The following is a 21,823-nucleotide window of genomic DNA, read 5'->3' on the forward strand; positions in this document are numbered from 1 at the left end:
TGATTTTGAACTTGCTGTAAAACCAAAACCCTTCAATTTTAAGTAAATGGCATAAATTTTAAATAAATAAATTGTATTTGTAAGTAAAATGAGTTTTTAAAAACTTGTGTGAATGTAATGATGAAATAAGATAGTGAAACATTTGTGTATCTTCTTTTCGCGTTTCTATAATGCATGGGGTTGTCTTATTTCACCAATACACAGACCTTATGCTAATATTTTTTCTATTGGTAGAAACTTCCTAAATGTAGAAAATTCTCCTTTTTATTCAGCAAGCCAGCTTTTACCATTTAATTCAGTAAATGAACACATATGGGACAGAACTGAGAAAATCGTAAGTGTTTCAACAAATAGAAAACGAATTATTCAATATGTTAGCTAGAAACCGCCAATTTACTTCCATTTCAGTCAAAAATGATAAACATTTTAAGCCCTTCTGATGCATAAGTCAGAAAAAAAGGCCATCTTCCTATCATGATCTTACAGTCCGTTCGAATACAGTTGATATGTAATATGAGAAAAAGGTTGATGCCATTGAGAGAAATGGCGTTTTTGAAAATTGTTTCAACAATATACAATCTTCCCTTTAAACAGACCATCATTGTAATAAAAAATTTTTCTCTCTATATTCAAGAATAGCTGATAAAATTTATTGTTCTTTTTAAATGAGGAACAACTTTCTAATTTAAAGTTTTCCTCTGTCTTATCAATTATTAGTTAGACTATTCAGGTTTTCAGCAGACTATTCAGGTTGAAAGTCAAGGCCATTATCAAGGTCAGAGTATAAAGGGTTATTTAAGGTAGACGTAAATTAAAAATAAATAAAACAACTTAAACAAAAATAAAAAACTTATGTGTATTTTTCTAAAATTTCAAATACTGATTCATATACTAACGGCACAACATCAATTGCCCATACAAAATCAATATGGCTCATATTGTCCACGATTTGTATTCCAATCGAATTTGGCAATTCTTTTGATAATTTAGTAACATCCTAAAAACAAAATAAATTGATTAGATCCATGCTTCAAGTTATTGAGGTTTTAAATGTTTCCTTGTACCTTAACATCCGCCATCCAATCACGCCCGCCTGCATACAAGAATGTTGGCACAGTTACTTTGGATACATTATATGTGGGTGGCTCTGGTGTTCCATATATCTTGTTATTTTTACGCTTTCCAAAATCATATTTTCGAAATAATCCTAAAAATAAGATGATAATAAGTAACTTATATTATATATTTCTTTCCATTTGACTACAGCCAAATCTGTCGAATTTTCTAATGAGCTAAATTGCTTTAGTACACACTAATAGAGTGACCACTTAAAACTACTTTACACTTAATTTAATGTCTACGAATGGTGGCTTCAAGAGCTATACCTTATGCCAATTTTTATTTTCTTTTTATTTGCATGTCTTTCCAATCAACTGGAATAACTGGGAAAAGTGTTTCAGGAAGATTTCAGTGCTAGCTCTGGTAATCATTTATCGTAAAATGTGACAAAATATGTATTATTAATGACAACCTCGTGAAGAATTTTATCTTTATGTAGTGTGGGAACAGATAACATATTTTAATCAGTTTCCACTATTTTACATAATAATCTTACATAAGAAAATGATATAAATATTCCGAAAGTTTTATCTTGCAAAGTAACACCTTATTTGCTTTATGTTTTTAAGTTTCTTATAATCATAATATAAAAATAATAAGTGTTCACTGGGAAATAACTTCTAAATCTACTAATCGTATTTTCTAAGAATACCGACTAATTTCAGTTATTCCAATTGATTAAGGCGATACACAAATTTAAAAAAAAAAGCAAATCTCTGGAAATTTTTTGAGTTTGGCGTATCTTTAACGCTGTTCATAATGTTGTGAATAACGGTATTTTGAATACGAAAGTTTTAATAAAATTATCGAATTTTGGTCATATAATCAGAAAGCATAAGTCATAACTCTCAAAACCACCATTTTGGGACGTTAAATTATATGTAAAGCAGGTACTTGCTAACGACTTTTAGTAATGCAATATATCCAAGTCATGCTCAATGCTCGGATCTTGATCGATAAATCTTAAAACTACAAACGAGATTGTAAGTGGGCAGTAGTATATTATAAAATGTAAACTGCAAAGACTACAAATAGCGAAGATAGAATTCTAAAATATGTTGACTGGATAAAAGCATATTAAGCATGCTTTTATTGCATACTTTTTTTATTGAATAGCTATGCAAAAAAATAAAGAAAAAAAAATGCAATCAGATGACGATATACATATTTGTGTTATTATTTCTATATAAGTGTTTTATCAGATTATATCTATTTTATAAAAATCTGCAATACGATTTTAAGACATTTTAAGCTGTGTACTCCAAATAGACAATAATCAGGTAATGTCAGGTACTTTAGACTCACCCGTATCATAGGTCTGCATTAAATGATAAATTTGACGAGCTGATGCTCCTGCAGGTATGTGCGTTGTAATTACATTAATTAAAGTCTAGAATAAAAAAATTAAAGCATTAATAGATTCTTAAATTAAATTCTTTTGTAATAAAATAAGGAATAAAAAGTTTTTTCAAACTGCAAAGGCTTTTCCTATACTTCAATGAAAGGAGGTTTATTTACACCCTCGGGAACCGTTTAAATTATGTAGTAGTTAAATGAGTATGATTCGTGCAAAGGGAGTCACTAATTTAATCAGTGTACCTATATATCAGGGCTTCTTAAACTATGGGTCGCGACCCCATTTGGGGTCGCGTAGTAAAATTCTGGGGTCGCGAGAGGTAAAAATACAATTTAACAGAAAATGTTTTTTAACTTGTAAAATTATTGTTATAAAGATAAAATAACAATTATCGTAGATAAATATATCATAAAATCTTCTAGTTCGGAAAGATTGTTTGTACCTGCATTTCTATTAAGAGTATTTTAATAACTTGAATAACATTTACTATGAATTATGAAATGTTATTGGAATTAATAAAAAATATAAATTTATTTTTGTCAATCTCTAAAAGCCGAAATAATACCGAGAAATAATTATCAACAAAATTTCTAGGTATTATTGCTGAAGAAACAGCTTTAATACATATTAAATCTCAATATCGTTCAGCGATAAAAAATGTTGAAGAGGTCTTACGTCCAGCAGTTTCAAACATTCCACCAAGATTTGATTTGTTATGCAATAAAAAACAGGCACATCCATCTCATTAAATTTTTAACTTATACTTTAATTTAATACTTACCACGCAACTACTTGAATATATTCGAGAGAATTAAGACGGTCAGAATCCACTTTTATTTTTGAAACTATAATAAATACAATTTTAGAATTTTTTGTGCAATTTTTAATTTTAGATTTTTGTATGTTTCAAAACGAATTCTAAACTTATATATTTTCATATGTATATGTATATTGTTACCTAATAAATAAATCATCAAAAAATATTAATTTATTTTTCTTTTATATTTGTATGGGGTCGTCAAGAAACTCGCAATCATAAATGGGGTCGTGAATTACAAAAGTTTAAGAAGCCCTGCTATATATCATTCGTTCGCTATTAATATATATATATATATACATACGCCTTTTTGGCACGAGAAAGTTTTTTTTTTAAATTTATACACCCTAAGATCTTCTTTCTTTCCCAATAAAAAATTGACAAATGAACTGACAAAAAATTTCCAAATCGGTCGATACGATTTTCTGCTATGAGATCCTTGGTACATATAAAAAACATAGCAAATATTACTGAAAAAATTAGGTAATGCCGGGCGAAAAAAAATATAAAGTAATCGCACGTCGAAAATTTACATCATTGTCAGACTGAAAATACATATGCTACTTAATGGCACAATACTACAGTACGGCCTCGATAGTCCGAAACCCCAAAATTAATATCCTGTTCGTATTGACGAAGCGTCCGGATTATAGTTTGTAAAAATTTTGAAAAACATTGTGGAATGTGGAAATTTTAAGCACAAGTGATAATCAAAGTTTCTGCTCATTAGAGGTATCTAAACTTAAAACGACGAACGGGCGCGGTGTAAAGAAAATCGGTAAGAACAATACTTGTAGCAAATACTATGAATAAAATACATTACTGGACGGCACCGCAAGCTGCAGAAATACGTCGATTAGTAAAGGCAGGGGTGTCGTTCGGATTAAAGAGACGTGCGAATCGGGGGGATTTGGAGTAGCGAGACCCTACTGTAAACTTAATTACAAGACAAACTAATAGATTTATAAATAAAGCAAGCATGCTCAAAGCAAATCTGAATTACATTTATCATATCTGAGTGAAATGTATCTATTCATTTTTAATTACTGTTCAAAATATTTCCAGAACAAGTATATTTGCAACAATATAAGTGAGTAAGAAAAATAAAAATTGAAATGCTCAACACAGGCATGCAGAAAATCTAGTAAAAACTAAGAATGCTTCATTTATAGCAAATGTATTACCAGTCTAAAAGTCTAATTTACTTTATTAAATTGGTCATGACTAGGACCTCCAAACATGAAAATTAGTTCCATACATATATCTTGCGTAATAGCATCATCATTGCAGAATTTATTTGAAGTATTAAATATCCAAGGGCTCATTGGCAATATTTCATGAATTCCCATTAATTTCAGCGTAATCTGAAAAATTTATAAATTATTTGCATTCTTTTATTTATTTAAGTAGCTTAAAACGTTATACAGTGCAACCTCGATATAACAAATAGGAAGGGAAGAAGTAAATATTCGTTCTATCAAGTAATTCTTATGACGTACGAACATCTTTTACATTTCTGAGCCATTGCAGCAGTGTTTAAATAACTTTCCAACATACAACAATGGTTGTTTTACGAAAAAAACGTGACGGGTTTTGGGTGGACAAAATTAGTTAATTAGACGGTTACGCTATTTTTTTTATAGTTGAAAATATTTACACTTTTTTTTTGTAGTTGAAAATTCGGTATAAAGAGGTTGTTCGCAAAATATGTTCGTAACGCAAAGGTATATTTTACATTGATTCTTATGGGCAATTCGGGATTAGGAAGAATTAGTTAAATCGAGAAAGTCGCTATATTGAGGTACGTTATTAAGGTAGTACTGTATAAGATTTTAAAAAAAGTTTACATTGGAAGTCTTCTCACAACACTAATGGTATTAAAATTACCTTTATTTTATTAATATTGTTATTCACATACGGTAAATATGGATTTTGAGCACTACTCAAATATACAGCTGGCGCAAAATTTATAGCCAATTTAATTTTGTCATTATATTCAGGACGTTCTGAAAGTAATGCGAAGAATGCTGTAGACCCTTGTGAATGTCCAATAAATGTTACATATTCTTGATTTGTGTAATTTAATACATAATCGATCATTACTGGCAGATCGTAAGCACCCATTTCATCAAAACTAAAACAGAGAAGATCAAAATTAACGATATTCTAAATAATTGATTGACTTTTGCTGCAATAAATTGGAAAAGCGAAACCAACAATAGATAGGAAAATTTCCCTGTGAAGCAATACGATACAAACCTAAAATCCCAAAACGCAGAACCTTTATCAGGATTTAATGTTGTATGATTGCGCGAATGAGTTGTACCCCGGTTATTTCCCATCCATACATCGTATCCACGATCGGCTAGTAAAAAACCTAAACTCTTTTCGGGACCAGTTAATAGCCATGCTCCTGAATTACACCATAAACCACTTAGCATAAATATAACTGGGCGTCGTTCATTTTCCTGGTTGGGTAAATTTTTTGGGCTATGCGATATTCGATGAATACTCAAAATGTACCCATCTTCTGTTATCGTCGAATGATATTCAAATGGATAATTGTATTTGGTTACCAATGACTCCTAAAAGACCCAAAAATATTTTTATACTTCAAAATATTTTCGACTTTATTAAAGAGTGATCGCCATACTATTCTTCAAGTTTGCTGTTTGGAACAACTATTTTTAACACTCGATATACAAAAAAAAAAAGATTGCTGCCTCTATACAAGTTTTTTTTATAAATATATTCTACCTTTATATTCTACCAAATTATTATTGTTATTTATTCCGCAAATAACAAATTAAACAAGTGAAAACAAACAATTGACTGAGTTAATTGTAGAAATTCCATGTATAAACAGTGTTGATTACACTGTCACATTACACATACATGTCACACATACATAACTAATATTCCCATACATAATACATACTATACAACTTGCGACTAATTTGCGCCCTCGCGGGTAAACAGTGATGTTTATGAAAAAATGTTTCAAAAAAAGTTGTTTATTTTTTATAAGGAACATTTCTTACATTTAAACTTTTGTTCTATCTCTAAAGGTTTACAAGATGGGTCTTATGGACCCAAGATCCTGACCTATGTACCTGTTGCTCATTTACGAACTCGACCTCACTTAATACGTGCTAGGGACACGCTGTAAAATTTCAGCTTGATATCCATTTTCGTTTTTGAGTTCTTGTGTTGTCAGACGGACAAACGGACGGACGGACAGACAGGCAGGCAACCGAAAATTGACTAATTAAGTGATTTTATGACCATCTATACCAAAATTTTGTTAGTAGCATCAATATTTTTAAGCGTAATAAACTTGGGACTGAACTTAGTATACCTTGATATTACATATACATGGTATAAAAACAAAAAAACACGTATCGGCTCATTTTTAGGATGATTAGGGTTACATTTTTTATATGAGGGCATTTTTCTGGTCAAAAAGGGTTAACTTTGTTTTTAAATGGAACTACTTATTTTTTGTAACAAATTCATGTTGTTTGGAGCAAAAACCAACTTTTGTTTGCAAATTTTTTTTCTATATTTCAACATTTTAACATTTGATTTCAGGTATTTTTATGTTAAAAAATTTCTACCAAAAAAAATGTTAATTATAAAATTCTCAAAATTATAATAATTTTTTACAGATTATTTTTATTTGGAAAACCAATTATTATTTATTGGAAAACTAAGCTATTCCCCGAAAATTAGTTTCCTATTATAACCATTTTTGCACTTTTCAGCTTTAAAATATCATAAATTCAAAGGACAAGAATCTGTTCAAGAACCAAGTTGATCCCTGTTTGTGCTCCTAAACATGAACCGATACATTTTTTCTTTTTTTTTTTTTTGATTTTGCATTCTGGTTGCGAAATATAAGGACAAATTTTTTTTAAACTTCTAGCTTTTATCATTATCATAATGTTATCACTTTAAAAAGGGGAAAAGTTTAACACAAATGCAATCAATATGTAGGCAGATATATGACTGAAATACGAATGAAGTGAATTTCTTATGAATGTAAGTTGAAATGGACACTCTTCTCAGCTTATGTTACCCTGACGCTAGATTTGTTTAGGTTGTAAGGAATATAAGGAAAAAAGAAATTAAAAATAATGCCTACGGTTAAACTGATTTGGTATTAAATAAATTATTTGCTTGTGCAAACAAAATCGATATATAGAGAAAAAGCAAACTTTATTGTGAAAGCCTTTTCCGTTCTTCAAATATTTGTATTTGATCAAAAATAGAAAGAAATATAGTATTATAGAGGTAATTCATTCGAAATTTGACGAGGATTTTAAAAAAGATTTTTTCTTTTTAATGTACATTAACAGCTTTTTTTAGTTATTTATGAAATGGTGATAAGAATTTTTTTAAATATTGCTCCTTCAATAATTCGCCTTTTTAAGGCCAAAAGATTTTTAGAGGAACACCTCTTAAATAAAAAATAAAAAACCGAAATAAAAAACGCTTAGCTTTTTTTGAACTTTCGATTTGAAAATTACCAAATCTATGGAATTTATAAAATATGCTTCAAACAAAACTTATTTGCTATCTCTTTTCGGACATGTCTATTCTAAGCACTTCGAATATTTTTATTTTTTAGATTGGATTGATCAACTATTATTTATTTTAAGTCGTTTTTTAACATCGAGGTCAAATTTTTTATATGCATTTCATCCGATTTGTTGAAATATTGATACATACACCTCCAAATTAAAAAAAATTTGGTCACTGCCGCTTGGTCACTAGTTCTAATTTTTTCTGTCCAAAATAACTACACATGGTGCAAAAATTATGAATACAGCTCTTAGAACCATAGAAAATCTAAATAATTTTGGAATTTTATAAAATTAATTAGGGATTTTTTAAACTAAAATCGAACTTTAAATAGATATTAAGATCATGTTATACTTATTACTTATATGTATTTTAAACAAGTAAAAACAAACAATTGACTGAGTTAATTATTGAAATACCATTGTATAGACAGTGTTGATGACGCAATTGTTTGTTTTTTGACGACACGTAAGTAAAAAAAGATATCCACTTTTAGATAGCCACGCATTCATAACTGATATTCCCTTATAATATCTACATACTATTAAATTGTCATCTAATTTGCGCCCTCGTGGGTACACAGTGATGTTTACAAAAAAATGTTTCAAACAAAAGTTGTTAAGTTTTTTATAAGGAACATATTTTATACTTAAACTTTTGTTCTATCTCTAACGGTTTAAAAGATGCGTTCTTCGGACCCAAGACCCAATTGATCTTTGTTGCTCATTTACGAACTCGACCTCACTTTTTACGTCCTGAGCACGCTGTACAAATTTCAACTTGGTATCTTTTATCGTTTTTGAGTTATCGTTACAAACTTGGGACTAAACTTAGTACCTATACCTTGATATATTTCATACATATGGTATAAAAATTTTTATTGGAGGTTCGTAATATTTATCATTATTGAAAGTAGGTATCTATAATTCAAAATATCGTTGTTTATCAGACGATATCTTTTCACTAATTATGATACCCTAATCAATATAAACTTTTGGAAACCAAAAATCTAATCAAACTCGTTAATTAACTTTAAATATTAAACATGTTTTTTTCTGGCGTTTTCTCATATTTTTCTTAGATAGAAATATTTAAAAAAACTTTAACAACGCACTCATGAATCCATATAAATACCAGATATCGTGATTGTACTACCTTAATTGAATTAAAACCCAGGTATATCCTGTTTTTGTAATATTTGTGCAAAACATAAAACAACATAAAACCTAATAAAGATTTTTTTATATATAAGTATAATTAATAATTAATTAGTTAAATTAGCTGATGTAGTTAGTTATTAGATATAATAATAACAAACCGTATTTAATCCAACATTTTCATTTAAAATTCGATCTTCATAGCCTCTAATATCACCACGTCCAAACAAATACACTGTCACTATTAACAGAGTGAAATAATATTTCATACTAAATTAAATAACAAATTTTATTAAAGTGACACTCGACTCAATACTTTTATTTGTTTATTAATTAATGTTAATCAATCGTCGCGCGTTTATTGGTGGCTGTTTATTTCTTTTGTATAAAATTTTTTTAGTAAAACAGACAAACATTCCGTAAGATTATTAAATTAGTTTTTGACAAGATTTACATAAGATTGTAATCTGTTGAACTTTGAATTATATTTTATTTAAATATTTCTTGTATAAAGAAAGATAATATGATTTTTTTTTTGAAAAGAATTAATAATGATTCATAATCATAATAATTTTATCAGCACGCGACGATAGGTCTTATCCAAATCAACTTTTTTTAAGAAAAAAATGAAATAAATTCATTATTATTAAAATTATTACTACTTAAAAAATTAACAAGTTTAACACGAGAAAAATTCATTAGCGGAATCTTTATTTTGGCCAAAAACATCATTGCTTAACATAACCAGGAGCGTAGCCACTGCCTTATAAGTAGGACTAACATCTGTCCGGTTTTCCCCGGATTCGTCCTAGTTTCATCGGCGTCCGGTTGCGGTTAGGTCCGTGGAGGGGTTTTGATATAAGTCCGTCCTCCCATTTAGTCCAGAATAAAAAAATTGTTTTAGTACAATCTAACGTCGCCTAAAACAAACTAGTTATTTTCAATCGATAATATAATTCGAATTGATTCCTATCGAATGAATTACTTTTTTATGGTTCAACATAAACGGTTTCAGTTTCAAATCATCTCAATTACGCTTGCTCACAGATAAAACGATTTTGTTTAATATCAATTTCTATAAAGTGTATAAAACATATATATCTGCTTATGATTGTTTATAATAAATTTTGATATGGAAAATGAAAAGAATCATCTTATTACAATAAAAGAAAAGAGAGCTGAATCAACGACGGAGACCAAAAAAGCAGTTGAACCATTAATAAATGGAAGAGGCCAAATGTGGAAAGATGGCGCTGATTATTGCTACCACTTATAAGTTATATGTGGTAGCAATAATCAGCGCCGGATCAAGGGTGGGGCAAATGAAGCGGGCTCCAGGCCCCAGGCTGCAAATGGCGCCAAAATGCCAAATGCGAAAAACAATTTCGTATTTTAAGTATTGATTATTGAAGTACATTAATTTTTGGAAAAAAAAGGCGTCGAAAGACGATCATCTCCCAAATCTTCCTTGATTTGGGAGTAGAACCGGCGCTGGCAATAATATGGGGCTCTCAGCTAGAGATCTCCAACATGCGTAAGAAACATCGTTAAATTTTAACCATATATTCAAGAAATTAATTAGGAAAATCTTTAAAGTTGTTTTATATAGAAACAGCACATACTTGAGATATATAATATTCAGCTAGCATAGCCACTATTTTTCGAGTTTTATAACATATTGAGACCACATACTCAATATTTTGTTTAGGACCCCCTAAGAATGTTTTTTTTTTATGTGTAGTAAATATGCTACTGAACACAACACAAAATCTTATTTTTGCCCCTTAGATTTGCCCCTCATTTTAAAGCTTACCGTGTTGGCTAACGAACAAAACTAGACCCACGGTTTAAAAATGTGCCGCATCATTTGTATATCGTATCTACAATAAACTGCCTAAACATAATAAAAAGAATGTAAATTACTGTTGATATTTTGTTTCAATTAATGCAGAATTCCGTATGGGTCGCCTAGTTATGCATATAAAGTAAAAAGTATATTAAATACTCAACGAAAAAGCTTACTGACCCATTTAATTTACAATTTCTTATTTATAATTTACTCAACTTTCCATTATTTTATTTAATCAACTCAACCAATAGAAATTGTTGTAAGTTGGTTTTTTTTATATATGGTTAGATAACTTTGTAACCTCCATGCAAAGATATTTTTTAAAATATTTATGCATTATTTTTATACCATGTATATATGAATATACATAGTATATTAAGTTTAGTCCCAAGTTTTTATACCATGTATATATGAATATACATAGTATATTAAGTTTAGTCCCAAGTTTGTAACGCCTAAAAATATTGATGATACGAAAAAAATTTTGCTATAGGTGTCCATAGAATCACCTAATTAGTCCATTTTCGGTTGTTTGACCGTCTGTCCGTCTGTCTGTCAACACGATAACTCAAAAACGACAAGAGATATTAAGATGAAATTTTTTAGCGTAGTCAGGACGTAAAAAGTGAGGTCAAGTTCGTAAATGAGCATTATGGGTCAATTGGGTCTTGGGTCCGTAGGACCCATCTTGTAAACCGTTAGAGATAAAACAAAATATTAAATTTAAAAAATGTTCCTTTAAAAAAAATTTTAACCAAAACAACTTTTGGTTAAAACATTTTTTTGTAAACATCACTGTTTACCCACGAGGGCGCTAATTAGGTGTAAATTTTATAGTATGTGCAAATTTTATACTATTTAAAAGTGGGTATCTTTTTTTATTTTCTTCACGTCAAAAAACGAACGGTTGCATCATGAACACAGTTTATGCATGGTATTTCAAGAATTAACTCAGTCAATTGTTTGCTTTCACTTGTTTTAATATAATATGGTTTTTGCAGGAAATTTTCTACAGGGAGTTTCTTTTTGAATCAAATGCGGAGCTATGCTAAAAACGTTCTTCGTCATTGTCAATTTTTTACAAATAGCTGCTCTATTACTGATTTCTATACGCAATATAGTTTAAAATTTCAAAACAATTGTTTTTTTTTTAAGAATAACAAGTTCAAAATTTAGATTGATATGAAATTTGCGGTTGTCAATAGCGGTAGTTTGATTGGTTCAGAATATCGATTAAAACGTTATGAAGAGTTCATTAAGATCTTTCGTGTAGATACCTAATTAAAAAACGAATCAGAGGGTGCTAATATGTATTACAAAAATAATTTGTAAATAAAAATTCAATGATTGCAAACAAGAGATATACATTCTATAAAAATTGAAATGAAATATCACTTTTAGTGATATTTCATGGTGATATGCTTAAAACTCCAAAAATAAGTTTTATTGATAAAAATGCTTCAAATAAAAAAAATTGGATTCATAGGCACGGTGCGGCGTGATCACGCTGACATTTAATTCGAAGAGTTCAGGTTTAATAAAAAGCTCACTTGACTGCTTCATAACTGGTAATATATAGAAAAAACATTTTAAAGAATGTTATACCTACTTAAAAGTTCAACATTTTTTAGAAAATCGACAGAAATTGAATGAAAAAAATCTACTTTTTTGTGAACCTCTATTTTTCTATTTTTTCTTAAATTTCAGAAAAAACTAAAATACAAAAAAAAACTTTAATTAAAAATTTTTTTTTTAAAAGCTTTGCAAGCGTAATGGGAACGGTGTAATTTTTATTAAAAAAAAAATTTTTTTTTTGGATCAGAAATCTAAATAAAAAAAATAAAAATAAAATAAAAAATACGACTTTGTTAAATTAAATCTAAAAAGAAAAAAACAAGTCCAGTAGTTTACACCGAGACTTTAACAGTTGAGGCCCATTAATGGGAAGATTTGAGGCGGTCTAGACTTTAATGGGCCCCGACTGTTTAAGTCGCTATATGTAAACTACTAGACTTGTTGCTTTCTGTTGGCTGCATCCAACTTTAATGTGCTAAATTCAATTTTCGAAGAAACATGGCTTTACACTGGTGCCATAAATTTTTAAATTGCACAAGAAAATAGAAAACAATTTGAAATGTTTTTTGGGTAAAAATTTGCAATTTTTGTTTTTTTATGAATTTAAAAAAAAAAAAAATACTTACAAAAAAAAAAACCGAAAAATGTGCAATTTAATGAAGTATTTTTGTTTGAGAGTATTTTGATGATTCGGGGACTCTTTAAAAAAAATGATTTTTGAAAGCAATTTTCATCATCGAATTTTCTGGTAGAAAACATTACCTCTTGGTTCTTACGATTAAACAAGCAAAGGCATGTTTAAATACAAAATATTTTTACTTTTAACGAGGAAGAGTAGGTACGACACTAATGAAGGCGCAATTTAAGGGGTTAGTTATAACCATTTGCGAGCGCAAAAAAACACATTTTTTATGAGTTTTTTTTTTTCGGAAAACCATTTATTTTACATAACTATAAAAAACCTATACAAATAGGACATTTAATTTTATGATCCCGTTGTGCGATTTCAAAAATTTGATGTGGTACTGTTCCTGTTGGCGATCTCCTGGAGGTCCACCATATCTCTGGTTTGGATTGTTTAAAATGAAAAAATTCAGAAAATTTCTTTTCCTCTTCCTTTTAGTAGATATATATTAATCGATGAAGTAGTCAAAATTATGATTTTAGACAAAATAGCGGCTTCGAAAAAAAATTCTTCAAAAATTTACACTTTGAAAATTCCAATATCAAAGTGGTCTAAAATATCGAAATAATTTTCAGAAATCTTATTTCTTCGAGTAGTACCTGGAGAAAATATCTAAGAAGATTGTGTAAAAATTCAAAATCACGAACCGTTTCGGAGAAATCTTCCTCACCGTCTATGAAAACGCTGTTTCGAAAGTTTGAGAGTTCGCTGTTTAAAGATTCAAAAGACGTTTGCACTTAGTTAAAAATTTCTTTTTCAGGATTAACTTGAAATTGTCAGAGAATATACTTAAATATATGTATACATTTTGGAAATGCAAAATAAAAAATTGATTCTTTCAAAATTTTAACTGGATATAATAACCCCTTAAAGACTAAAAATACATGCATATTGGCACAGTTTTCGAGATATTCATACCAAATTATTATCCATATTAATAATAGAGGAGCTTTTGACAACTTTAAAAAAAATATTTTCTTTATTAGAAAGCAAAGAATACAAACTTACCACCGATAAACCCACATCAGGATGTAAATCACAATAACAAATATTTATAATAAAAAGTAAAAATATCGATAAAATTAGCGTACGCATCTTGAATTAAATTACTTTAACGTGTGTATACATTAGAAAAGTATGTATTTATATTAGAAAATTTATCTCCGAAATAAATCAGAAGGCTTTTTTAAGTTGATAAGACTTGAGGCATCAGGTGGATTTTTAATTTGATAAGAATAAAAACAGGCAAATTAATGCATAGTGATACCTTTATCAGGTAAATATTAACACATAATTAGAAATTATTAGATTACCGTGTTTATTAGTCATATAAGTATTTTTAATCTACAATTAAAAATATTTGTTATCTTTTATCGATTATATAAAACATAGATAATATTAATGAATACCTTAATAGATTCGTTGATCCTTGTTTTGACAAGCAATTTAAAGATATCAAAGTTTGTCAACAATAGGGTGATCGGAGCCAGTTTTTTAAAAAGACACTAAAGAAAGGTGAAATCGATTTCGATAAAATCGAGTGTTTTATATTTCTAAACTATCTATTAATTACCCTCTTCGAAAAAACAGATATCTTCTTAATCCAACTTATTGCTGTCAGTCCGACAAAATAAACTCTGCACTTTCGCTTATGACATGATGAAAAGATCTATTGAAATTGTTCTGGATCGCCATACTATTGCAAAACTAAGTAAATTCGGGTCTTTGTGACGGTAAGGCCAGTACTTTGAGCCGTTGAAAAACGAAGGCGTGAAGGTTTTCGTGAATTACTTATTCGATAATATTTGGTTAAAAAAAACCTTGATTTAACCTTTGGTTAAAAGACTTAACTTTTATTAAGTGTTTCCATTTATTCTCTTCCTCTTCCGAAAAATCTACCTCAGGAAATGAATCCGAATATTTTGGATTCATTCCCAGTGTCTTACCAGTTTAACCAAACATCCTTCCTTCCTGGGGTAAGTCTATTTTTTCAATTCTATTTAAGATATAATCGGCAAATCTTTATGTCATAGAGGAAGGTGGAGCACAGAGGAACACCGGGCACAGTGAAACAAATGCCGTCGTTTTAATGTAGGCTTAAATATTGATTTTAGAAAATAATTGGGAGAATTTTTCACCCTTATTTTTTCGTTACTTGCGGTGAAATGCAAATAATAAATTCTACTTTCTTTTTTCATTAAAAATAAACATACATTATGATATAATAAAATATTTTTTACTTTCTTGCTCGAAGTTAAAGACAACTTACTACTATATAAATGAAAATAAATAGGAGTTTTGAATGTAATGTAGCCCGTTTGAATGTACAGGTCGTGGTTTTGAAAACGTTGCAAAAAGTAGTTCGATCAAAATTTTCAAATTTATCTCTTTCAAAAAAATATTTAAGAAAATTAAGTACCGAAAAGTAATTGTGTTTTTAAGGAAGTTGTATTGTCTTTTTAATTGCTATTTAAATTAATTTTATTAAAACTTAGTAGGCCATGTTTCCATTCGTCTATTACGTTTTTTCCACTATTTATTCCCTTACGCTATGAAGGCGTTTTATCAAAATAATATTGAGGCGCTAAAAGAGCTGCTCCAACCTGATGTAGCTTAATTCTTAAACTTCAAAACCCACCTGTAAAATGTCCACGTCTAGGTTGGCGTCACATTATTGGAGTTAAAGCTTACAAGGAATTCAACTACATTTTCCAAATTAATTGAATTCGTTTAAAACAACAACACAATTATTACTTTATTATTTTATTTTCGTACGTTGTTTAAGTGTTTAAGGGGGTACAGAGATTATTTGGAAAAAAAATTAAATAAAAATATTTTCCAAGGGACAACCTTACACATAGTGTACTAAAAAGTAGTTAATAATTTTTTCTAAGTCACTCATACATGATTGTTAGTAAAAGCTGCAGGCGTTTCCTTTAAAATATTGGGGGTGTTATATATGAAAGTCTCATAAATTATTTACTAATTTATAGTTACAACAAAAGCTCGCCCTTTAAATTTAGTCCCAAGTTTGAAACACCTAAAAATATTGATCTTACGAACAAAATTTTGGTATAGGTGTTCATAAAATCACCTAATTAGTCCATTTCCGGTTGGCCGTCTGTCCGTCTGTGGACACGAAAACTCAAAAACGAAAAGAGATATCAAGCTGAAATTTTGATAGCGTGCTCAGGACGTAAAACGTAAAAAGTGAGGCTAAGTTTGTAAATGATTAACAGACATAGGTCAATTGTGGTCTTGGGTCCGTAGGATCCATTTTGTAAACCGTTAGAGATGGAATAAAAGTTTAAATGTAAAAAATGTTCCTTATCAAAAATAAACAACTTTTGTTCGAAATATTTTTTCGTAACCGTCACTGTTTATCCACGAGGGTGAAAATTAAGACAAAGCTTTGGTGTCCATTTTCTTCAAAACTTTAAAAGATAGAGAGTTAAAAATTTGCAGGTAGCTTCAACAAGTGGTCTTGCTTTTGAAATTTTCGAAAACCAAATTAATGGCGGCCGAAATTCCTAATTAAAAAAAAAGAATGCATGAACTAATATTCTACAGGGTAACACTTTCAATACAGGGTATTTTATTTATTAACTCAATCAATTGTTTGTTTTTGTTTATATTTTAATTTAAAACTACAAAATGTATGTATATCAAATGAGGTGGAGGCGATGGGAAAATCAGAAAATCAGGTCATCTTGCCATAACAATGCATTGCCATTCGACTTACATATGCAAAATGAAAAATTTCAGTTCAATCGGAAGCTGGGAAGTAGGTCAAATTTAACTTACAAGATTTGATTACAGACACCAAAACAAGTGAAACTAAATAATAGCTTGTAAAATTTTTGGGATTACTTTCTAACGCGTTATCCAAATTGCACTTTTCTCTGCTCCACCCTGTACACTAGTATCTAGTGTATATTCAAAGTGTAGTCAACATACATATGTAATAATGCTAATTAAAATATTGTATAAGTAGCTTGTATAGTATTAGTGTTTATAAGTTATTAAGTTTGTTGTAGTGTAGCAGGGAATAGTGATGAAAAGGTATTATTATTATAAAAATGTTGTATTTATTATAAAAACATGTGAAATCAAACAATTGACTGAGTTAATTGTTGAAATACCATTTATAGACAGTGTTGATAACACTGTCACATTACACATGCATACATGTCACACATACGTAGCTGATATTCCCATATAATACATACTATACAGTTTGCGCCCGATTTGCGCCCTCGCGGGTGACTTTACAAGAAAAATGTTTCAAACAAAAGTTGTTTATTATTTTATAAGGTACATTTTTTACATTTAAATTTTTGTTCTATCTCTAAAAGTTTACCAGATAGGTCTTACGGACCCAAGACCCTATTGACCTATGTTGCTCATTTACGAACTCGATCCTACTTTTAACGTCTTGTGCACGCTATAAAAATTTCAGCTTGATATCTTCTTTCGTTTTTGAGATATTGTGTACACAGACGGGCAAACGCACAGACGGACTGACAGACAATCGGAAATGGACTAATTAGGTGATTTTATGTACTCTTATATCAAAATTTTGTTCGTAGCATCAATATTTTAAAGCGTTACAAACTTGGGACTAAACATAGAATACCTTTATATATATTACTTATATACATGGTATAATTAATCCTTTATAATATTGTGTGTATAACAATAAGAATAACATAATAAGTACAGGGTGCTTAGCTTATAATAAAATAAAAAAAATTCTAAAAATCTTTTCGGCAGCTATAAGACATTTTCTATTTTCGCATTTCAGATTTAGATAAATCGATCTGGAAAAAGCCCTTGATGATAACATTATTTCGGCGGTTTTACTTTTACAAATTTCTTGTATTGTTAAAGGGTGTATTTTTGGCTAAAAATTGTATTTTTGCAAGCCATTTTGAATTTTTAGTTCTGATTCACACATTTTAAGTGAAGATTTGAATTCAGCAATCTCAAAAACATCCTGGGTAACTAAACTATTTTCTATTATTTTTTATTAACTATTTTCATTTTTTTTTCCTTTCAAGAATATGAAAGATCTTGTTCCTTCTTATGATGATGATGATGGATCAGATTGTTCTTGTATAAGATCAATAAGAAATAAGAATCTTCTGGTCGTTACATTAATGCTCCCTGCAGTAGAAAAGAAATGAGAAAACTAAACATATACATTTAAAAAAAAATTAAATTAAAATAAAAAATTTACCAATTTTTAATTGAGTGATAGAATGCTTTCCTGCCACAACAATTAGATTCAGATTCAACGGGGGTTTGTGATGCTCTTCCTACATATGATGATGATGATATATGCACAGGAACGAAAATAACTTGATTGAAGTAAGTAATCCATTAGAAGAGGATAATTGCCCGAGTAGAAATTTTAATCCGGGTCTGATCCAATTGGCCGTAGCTTCTATCCGGCTTGGATGTGGAAAATCTGATCAGAATCGGACAAGTAGTGTAACGCTTGAGTCGCTCCGGGCCGGAGCTGGTACACTCATCCGGCCCGGACCTGATACACTCATCCAACCCGGAGCTGATACACTCATCCGGCCCGGAGCTGGTACACTCATCCGGCCCGGAGCTGGTACACTCATCCGGCCCGCATCGACTCTACTTTTACGGTCCTGATAGAGGTATTTTTATCCGTCCCGGATTGGTTTTCGACTGACTGATCCAATTTTTCTGAAATGACCGGATGAGAAGTGGTGGGCCGGATCAAATTCGGATAAGATTTGTAACACTTGAGACAGTCCGGGCCTAAAGCTGGTGCACATATCCGGCAAACATTAATTAAGCTGTTATGGCCCTGATAGGGTTACTTTAATCCATCCCGGATTGGTTCTCGACTGATCAAAAACTGATCCAATTTTTCTTAAATGAAATCACGCTGAGAAGTGAAGGAATAACAGCTGCTTAGATCCAAATCATTTGTCATCAGTAATAAAATATTTACAAAAGTTAATTTTCAGGGTAGTTAAACAAGTAAGGGATCGTCATTATTTTTAAATATTTATTCTTAAAAACAATCAAATAAAAAAAAGAATTAATAAAAAATTTTTTTAATGAATTTTGAATTTACAAGATATTTCATTCAATATTTGCGGTTAATTCTTCGAAAACGCTGTCTTCTTCGGCATCATGTAAATTTTCCGATTTTTTGTTCTGTTTTCTTAAATTCCGTTGCCCTTCTCGGTCCTCAACCATGGTTGTTTGCGTAACCAAAATAATATATGCGAGATGATAATCATGGATCTAATCGATCTTGTATAATATCAATAAGAAATAACAATCACTAAATACCAGGCCTGTGAGCAAGGGAGGGGTTTTGAGTTCGAAACCCCTCCCATATAAAATGTTTCCACATAAAATTTGAACAAACAATATAGCATCTTCCTTGGATAATTCCTGCGCACGGGCCTGTCAAATACATATATATGTTTATTTTTTAAGGAATTACAATTGTGCTTTTCAGCGACCTTGAAAAGTCAAAAATCCGCATACTAATGTTTAATGTTTGGCAAAAATTGTATTTTTGAAACCCATTTTCAATTGTAACATTTTTTTAAGTCCAGATTTAATCTGAGCAACCTCGAAAACACTCTAGGTAACATTAATTCCATGATTTTTATACCATGTATATGAAATATACCAAGGTATACTAAGTTTAGTCCCAAGTGTGTAACGCATAAAAATATTGATGCTTTGAACAAAATTTTGACATAGATATTCATAAAATCACCTAATTAGTCCATTTCCGGTTGTCTGTCTGTCTATCAATCAGCGACCTCGAAAAAAATCCGCTGGACAATTTTATTTTCAAATGAGGGTCTTTGCATCTTTGAAAAATGAACCGTGTTGGATCAAAATCCGTTCAGTATCAAAAATATCTCGAACACTTTCATTTTAAATACATTTGCTCGAAATAAAATCATGATAAATATTACTTCATTGACGTAGAATGTGGAGGATCTTCGCATACTAAAATGCACTTAATTTATGATGGGCATTAAGTATCAAATGATTTTAAGTATTTTTATCAAATATACCCTATAATATTCTAAGAGTAAGACGTAAAACTAGTTAAAATTATAACTGAAAAATATAAAAGGTTTTTGTAGTGACAAATTGTGTCTTAATTGTTGCTAGTATTTTTCAATAATATTAAGTTACGTGGTGAATTAAGTGTTTTTTTTTTTTGGACTTAATAAAATATTTATTACGAACCAATCATTTAATCATTTTTTATTGAAAATTTCCAGGTATTGTCTCCCAGGTGGTATTGTCCCTTCGATCAAACAAAAGTAGCGGCAATCAGTTGTTTAGTACCGCGCAAACTGTATTATAATTCGGTGGTATAATGAATTATAATTATTATTATAATTAATTATAATACATTACATTAATTTTTACTATATCCCGACTTTCTGGTTTATTTCCCAACTTCCCGGAACTTTAACGTACCATTGTAGTTATGGAGAATAAATATGATGGTTGTTCGCAGTAAAGAGACACAGATAAGCAGGCGCGTATAACTGTAGACAGATTGATAAAGAAAGAATATGTATGGAAAGAATATGTGATAAAAATAGATTCTCCATCATTCATTAGGCAATACTTAATACATACATGTACATAGTAACGACTATCTACATTTTAGTTACGCATTACGTAGTTAAAATCACTAATGTAACGAATGTTACTAGTTAGTATGTTTGAGGAAAATATATACGTACTTTTAAAAAGGAATAACATATTATATTTAAACTTTTGTTCATATCTCTGTAATTATTTGACGGAACTGGTCTCATTATTTAGCAAATTTATTCTTATTTAAAAAAGGAATTGTAACAATTTTCAAAAACCGACACGGTTAAGGAGTTATTGTCAAAAATCCGAAAAAAATGCGATCATTTTGTACGCACAGCATTCTGAGAGTTGAAAATCTGAATTTGGACTCACAGTAATGATCCAAAGTTCATATTAAAAAATCAGAAATACTCAATATACTGCAAGTGTAATGTATGTTTCGCTTGGGATATAAAAAGACAATTTAATTATGAAGAAGATGTTTTCCGATTTTTTCCTGAATATCTATTCGGTGAAAAGTAATTGAAAAGTCATGGCGCATCACTTGCTCTCGTTATGATCTTTTTCGCTCATATAGTCTCTTTTTAGATATAGTTCGCACAAATCGAGTTATTTAACAAATCTCTGAACGCAAAATAAGCAACTCTTTAACGTGCAAAGATAGAATTTGCTGTAAAAAATAACATGCTTTTCTAAATTGATTTTTATAAAAGAACTTGCTGCTATGGCCATTGGCCAAGGTTATGCTAGAAATATTATATGATATATTCGATCAGGGGAATTTTGTGACTCACCCCCTGCCTTCCCTTAACCCATTCCTAAATACAACTTCTCCCATTTCCTTTTAAAATGTCGTCTCTGATCTTTCGCCGTTTGTTTATTCTATCAATTCTGAAAAGAAAGCAAATGAAATCGAATACTAAAAATTATGTCGATAAATATTGATTTATTAACAAATATACTTATAAAATATTTTTACAAAAATTATATTTAAATTACAGTTATATTAAAATTACAATTATAATAATTTGTATCACTAATTAATCACCCAGCGTTT

At 29.8% G+C, this 21,823-nt stretch overlaps 1 protein-coding gene across 2 annotated transcripts; it reads right to left on the reverse strand.

The window, feature by feature from the left end:
• Positions 1–831: 831 nt before the first annotated feature.
• LOC123297689 (lipase 3-like) lies at positions 832–14,282 on the reverse strand. 2 transcript variants are annotated; one of them, XM_044879455.1, is made up of 7 exons: positions 14,152–14,282; positions 5,553–5,878; positions 5,181–5,427; positions 4,499–4,657; positions 2,425–2,509; positions 1,065–1,207; positions 832–997 (listed from the first exon to the last, which is right to left on the reverse strand). In XM_044879455.1, exons 1-7 carry the CDS (start codon positions 14,236–14,238, stop codon positions 851–853), a joined length of 1,194 nt encoding a protein of 397 aa, XP_044735390.1. In that variant the 5' UTR covers positions 14,239–14,282; the 3' UTR covers positions 832–850. The 2 variants fall into 2 exon arrangements, with proteins under 2 accessions (XP_044735390.1, XP_044735382.1); XM_044879447.1 differs by lacking the exon at positions 14,152–14,282 and adding an exon at positions 9,196–9,330.
• Positions 14,283–21,823: the final 7,541 nt, after the last annotated feature.

The sequence above is a fragment of the Chrysoperla carnea genome, chromosome 1 (genome assembly GCF_905475395.1).
Source record: "Chrysoperla carnea chromosome 1, inChrCarn1.1, whole genome shotgun sequence".
NCBI classification, from domain to species: Eukaryota; Metazoa; Arthropoda; class Insecta; order Neuroptera; family Chrysopidae; genus Chrysoperla; species Chrysoperla carnea.